This window comes from Sceloporus occidentalis, unplaced genomic scaffold (genome assembly GCF_023333645.1).
Source record: "Sceloporus occidentalis isolate IW3139 unplaced genomic scaffold, rSceOcc1.0.p SCAF_143, whole genome shotgun sequence".
NCBI lineage: Eukaryota > Metazoa > Chordata > Lepidosauria > Squamata > Phrynosomatidae > Sceloporus > Sceloporus occidentalis.
The window spans coordinates 1,163,232-1,168,866 of NW_028317123.1; the positions used below are offsets into that span (position 1 = coordinate 1,163,232).

Consider the following 5,635-nt stretch of genomic DNA (forward strand, 5'->3'; position numbering starts at 1 on the left):
CTCAAACTAGAAAGTCTGGGCAACACCACAGATACTTCAACACTGAGGTTATGGCTTCTTTGTTATAAAGTGATGTCACGTATTTAATTAGGGTATTTAATATTAAAGAAAAACTTGAATAGAATATCTATAGGTTATTGAATACCTATTCTTCCATTTGAAGTGTGGGTATTCAATAAAAAAAATTCTCCAAAAGAAATAGTCATGCAAGACGTCTTCTTCTGAGACTTCACGGCCCACGGGCCCAGTGCGTACATACCTGGAAACTCTTCGGTATTCACCTGGAGGCTTCGCAGATCTTCGCCAATTATGGGACTTCAACTTGGGTATGGTTGATCTCAAGGTAGGCAACCAACATTTGACCCTTCCCACTTACTGGCAGGTTCCACCCCCACCCAATTTAAGATAATTGAGATAGCTCCACCCTTGTATACAGCTAATCCCACCTCTAGGTGTGGTTAGTCTCACCTCTTTGTCTTAGCCACACCCTTCCTTCCTGCCTACAAGGAGCCCTGGAAAGAGAGGGACCATTCCTGGGAAGTTCCCGGGTATGAGTGTGTAGCAGTGTGTTATTGGACGATTTATTAACCATGCAAACACAAATAGCATATGAATGCATCTTGATGGGCCTGGATATTGGAAAATTATCCAGATTTGACCATTTTTCGATTGCCCTTCCCACTTACTGGCCTTTAAAATAGAGGAGCATTTTGTATAAAAAAATAAAATAAAAAAAAAGATATTTTTCTAATTAAGATACATAAAAATGAAAGACATATTCACCTTTTTATTGAACACAATTTAAGTTGATACATCTATCTGTATTTACATAAATATATATATCTATACACATCTCTTATAAATAATATAATTTATGGCAAAAATATGATTTACAATAAAGTGGATTTTTTGTAACATTTGTGCGGAAACAAAACAAAAAAATACATGATTATTAAAGCTATAAACGTCTTGGAGGCAGATTCCTTTCTCTCTTTTTTTGTTGTTGCAATAAATTGACATTTAGGTTAATTAGTGTTTCATTCTAGAATATGTACTATATTCTTGCAAATAAATTTGGGACCCAACGCTGAAAAACATGCCGCAGCATAGACTATAAGGAGTATCGCCAAACAGAATGCAAACATCTTTTTTTTCCCAGACATTAGGAGGACACCATTAGTGGAGTGAACAGCTGAACATTTGGGTTCTAACACATTCAAACATTGATTGATTGCCTTCTCTGTTGGGACTGAAAGAGTTAATGGAGCAACGTAACAAGAAGTACTCCCCCTTCCACAATCCCATGGCTATTCCAGTGGCCGGACGAAGGATGCTCTAGGATACAAATAGGAGGCATTCTAGAGCAGTAGATGATGGCCACAGATGGGACCTTTGGTTGTCTAGGTTAGTTCTAGAGCAAGACAAATAGCCTAACGTCAGGCTTTTGCTCACTTCTCTTTGCGTCAAGAGTTTCCTTGTCCATTTGCGTCAAAAGTGGCATGCGCTGTGACACCAGCGATAGCTATGATGGCTATTATGGCTTGATGAGCACACAAAGTTTGTTGGAAACTCCGGCAACAACTTTATTTTTGCGATGCGGGTCAAAATCTTTGCCTATCTGTGTTTCCGCATTCTCTGATGTTTCAATCATCTGTCTGCCAGGAGTGCGGAGTTCTAACAACATTTTGGGTGGCAGAAATCACAGAATGGGAAGAACTAACTGGTTTCAACAAAAGAAGGCAAGCCCAAAAATATTAAAATTTTAACTGATGTTCCTAGAGAATTTATTTGTATATTTAACGCTTTCAGAGGCAGAAAAATGCAATGTATCGAATAAGTCACACGATGAAGATTCTGAATTCTGGACTACTTGTTCCCATCAGTAGAATTCTATTGAGGAGGCTTTTGTTTTAGGCACTCAAGGGGCTAATGTTCAATTTGATGGGTGGGCTTGGTGATACTCAGTATAACTTTAGAAGATGGCGTAGTTTTGTTCTTGTAATTCATTGCCAGCTACCGCTTTTTAAGTGCTCTTTCAGCAAATCCGATGACATTTTCATGTAGACACAGCTGGGCGTTCAAAGTCATCTCCTTTCAATCATTGTCTTTAGCCTCTGAAGACATGCTTTCAAACAATATGTCGCTCCCGTGTGAGATATTACTCAGCTGGGACTTCGTTTTCATCAGCAGCTGTGCTCTCCTGCAAATCAGCCTCTCCTGTTCCTGTTTCAGCTCAATGTACGAGCGCGAGAACGTATGGAAGATGGACGTGACCGGGAAGGCCATTAGTAGGATCCCGCTTAAAATGCTGCTGAGGGCCACCACTTGACCAGGGATGCTCCGAGGCACCATGTCCCCGTAGCCTACCGTGGTCATGGTGATGACGGCCCACCAGTAACAGGCGGGGATACTGGTGAATTCCTGGGAGTCGGCCATTTCGTTTTCAATCAAGTAGAGGAGGGGAGCAAAAAGCGCGATGGCCACGCAGAGGAACAGGAGCAGAAGTCCGAACTCTCGAGTGCAACGTCTCGCAGTAAGTCCCAAAGTCTGTAAGCCCAACGAGTGCCTGGCAAGACGCATCACATACAAAATTCTCAAGGCACGGAGAATACGTAGCACCAGGCCAACTTTGTCTAGGTAGCTGTTGCCTGAACCTGGCCTTTTTTGGCCAGATGTTTTGTCGACGATCAACGTGATGTAGTAGGGCAGGATGGCCACGATGTCTATGAGGTTCAGAGGCCTTCTCAAAAAACTAAATTTGCTGGGTGCTTGAATGAAGCGAAGGATGAATTCCAGAGAAAACCATCCCACGCAGACCGATTCCACAATGAAGATATTGTAGCACATTTGAGAACACTGACCCTGTAAAAAAACAAAGAAAAAAAACAAACTTAAATTATTGATGTGGCCACTTTAAAAGAAAAAAAGTAGAATTTTCAATAGAATGAGATCCTAAACCTTTTGCTAACCCCAACGGGCACTGAGCGATAGATTCAATATATAGATTTAATGTATCTTAGGGCTTTATCGCATGGGGTTTGTGTACTGGATGTAGAATGTAAAGTTCTTAAAATAAAAAAAAAAACTTTTAAAGAAAAATTAATAACTTATCTCCCAGCTTACAAAAAATAATAAATGATTGGAAAATGATGTATAATAAATCATTAAAAAAAGTATTAGAACTCTTAATATAGTTAGATTATATAAATATAAATATATATATGACTCCAAACAGTGTTCTCACATAATGTTTGGGGATATGTGTAAAAAGCGATTGTGTTACAAAGTTCAGTCACCATAGAAACCTACGGAATGTTAAAGTAATCAGGAATATTCCTATGGTTGCTACGATCACTTTTTACACATACCCCATCTTTTCTCACGCGGTTATGAAATGCATCTGACAGTCCTTGCTGCAGTCGATGTATAATTGTCAGCGAACTATGATATTTTGGTACCCAGTATGACGACCAGTAGGATTTCCATCGGTCCATATTTATCATTAGACAATCACACTATAGAATAGCAGATCGAATCCCCACCAGATGCCCCCAAGATCCGAGGACACCCGAGAAACGAACAGCCTTCCGACATTTTAGTAGCCATAGACTTTAACTAAAACTCATTTTAGGACAGGGAGCGGACATTAAATGCACACAGAAAACGTGGATCTGTCGCCTTCCAGAATCCTTGTGTTTGCTTAATATACTTAATATATGGTATTTCCAAATTAAACTAATGCATTAGAAATCCAGTTTTCATGGTGAGCAGCCATTTTTACTGTTTGCTACAATAGTCATAATAAGCCACTCCCATTTTCATATTATGTGGAAGCTGATTGGTACCGACAGCCTTAGAAGGAAGAGGTCAACGTAAATTCTCCTCAAGTAAAGGAATCCTCAACTTTTAAGCCAAATTTCTTCAACGTAATAACAGTGATGGAAAAATGTAAAGAAAAAAAAAACAAAACCTCAAGGTATAGATATAGGTTTCATTAGATTCTATTGTTGCGCCGCTGCTCCTGTCCTTTCATTGGCTACAGCAACTTATTTATGTTTATAATCCTCTAGAAAAAGACCAGAAAAAGCCATAGACTAATCCACGTGACAAAATATCATGGAAAGGGTAAAATGGAGAGGTGGCTCTAGGACTTATCTGTATGTAGGATAAGACCTGCTCAAGACACGGTAATGTCAGGAATAAACCCCAAACTTTTATGTTCAAAATGAATATTGTTAGAGAAGTGGAGTTCTAGAACCCGCCTATTTTGAAGATTCTATTTAATTTTTTTGGTGGACATACAAATAAACCGCATGGATTTAACGGAACATCTTACTTTTTCCTCCTCTTCTCGCATGTCAGGCATTGTGCTGATGGACAGGTTCACAGCTGTGATTGTCACAAACAACACGGACAGACAGGCAAAGATCTTTCCAGGAAGTCCAGACTGTGGTTTCTCCACCATGTTACGGAGGTGACGCATGCACGTGTCTAACTTGGTCTCATCCTCGGGTTCCGACGGGTTTTCATTCTCAATCAGTTCATCTTCCCTCAGGTTGAGCTCGGCAAACTCTTCCATCTTCTGTAGGTACCTCCTTTTGCAACACCATTCCAGGTTGCCCTCCTCAATGCCCCAGTAAAGTAGTTCTTCCTGAAAGGACAACGCGCACATTTCACGCAACAACCTAAGCTTTCCTACTCTCAGAAAAGTCAAAATTGTTCTAAACGCTCCTGGGTTGCGGTCAAAGAAAAACTCATTGCAGGTGACATCATAATCATCACAAATGCTCAAAATCTCATCAAAATTGCTACAAAGTTTAAGCTGCCCCAGGCGAGTCATGGGGAATTCGTCAAGGGTTGTCCATGGCAGAAGATACCGGATCCCACCAACATTTATTATGGCATGGTGCTTGCGGTCTTCGGGGTGAGCGCTTTGAAAGAGGTCCTCAGCTGGTTGGATGAGTTTTGCTCGTTTGTAGAAGATCCCTTTCAGAGATTCCGCTTCTGTAAAGAAATTCTGGTTGAAGGAGGTATCGGAACCGCAGCTTAACGCGCTGTAGTCATAGTCAGAATTTTCTCCTCCTAGAAGAGTCATGTTGACTTTAAAGACTCACATCCCTCCAACATACCAACGGAGTAGGTCTGCAAAACAAGAAAATATATTGACTACATATACATGGAGCTTAACTCTTTGGTTGATCGGAAACCAGTTGGCATCACGATAATTAAATTGCACCCAGAATTCCTTTAGAAGAAAAGCTAATAGATTGGTTGATAGCCCATGGTAACCGAAGTTGTATTGATCCTACAGGAAACAATTATATTTTGAGGTGGATGATGTTATTTCTCATACAGAAGGGTCTATCACATTAACAAAACTCAGTTTGGGAGTAATTTGTTTAGTCCTTATGCATTGTTTGAAACCACAAAATTACCCCCAAAATTTCATTTTTTTTTTCATTGATTTCTTTTTTTAAATGAACACCTGTTATTATTATTACTATTATTATTATTATTAGTAATATTATTATTTAATAAAGCTCCGTTAAGCATATTATGTTTCACCCATCCACCCAAGCTCTTTTAGTCAGTCGTTTCTGTATAATAACTTTAAAAAAAAAATCAACATATGTGA

The 5,635-nt window shown here is 39.6% G+C and overlaps 1 protein-coding gene across 1 annotated transcript; it reads right to left on the minus strand.

The window, feature by feature from the left end:
- Positions 1 to 2,094: 2,094 nt before the first annotated feature.
- On the minus strand, positions 2,095 to 5,095 carry LOC149280951 (voltage-gated potassium channel regulatory subunit KCNG1-like). The gene is made up of 2 exons (XM_089499950.1): positions 4,337 to 5,095; positions 2,095 to 2,862 (listed from the first exon to the last, which is right to left on the minus strand). Exons 1-2 carry the CDS (start codon positions 5,093 to 5,095, stop codon positions 2,095 to 2,097), a joined length of 1,527 nt encoding a protein of 508 aa, XP_089356076.1.
- Positions 5,096 to 5,635: the final 540 nt, after the last annotated feature.

Bases quoted from the DNA above. Each gene is read 5' to 3' on its own strand.
- LOC149280951 (XM_089499950.1), bottom strand. From the start codon at position 5,095: ATGACTCTTCTAGGAGGAGAAAATTCTGACTATGACTACAGCGCGTTA. The intron at 2,863-4,336 runs GTAAGATGTTCC...GTTTTTTTACAG, and splicing joins TGCGAGAAGAGGAGGAAAAA to GGTCAGTGTTCTCAAATGTG.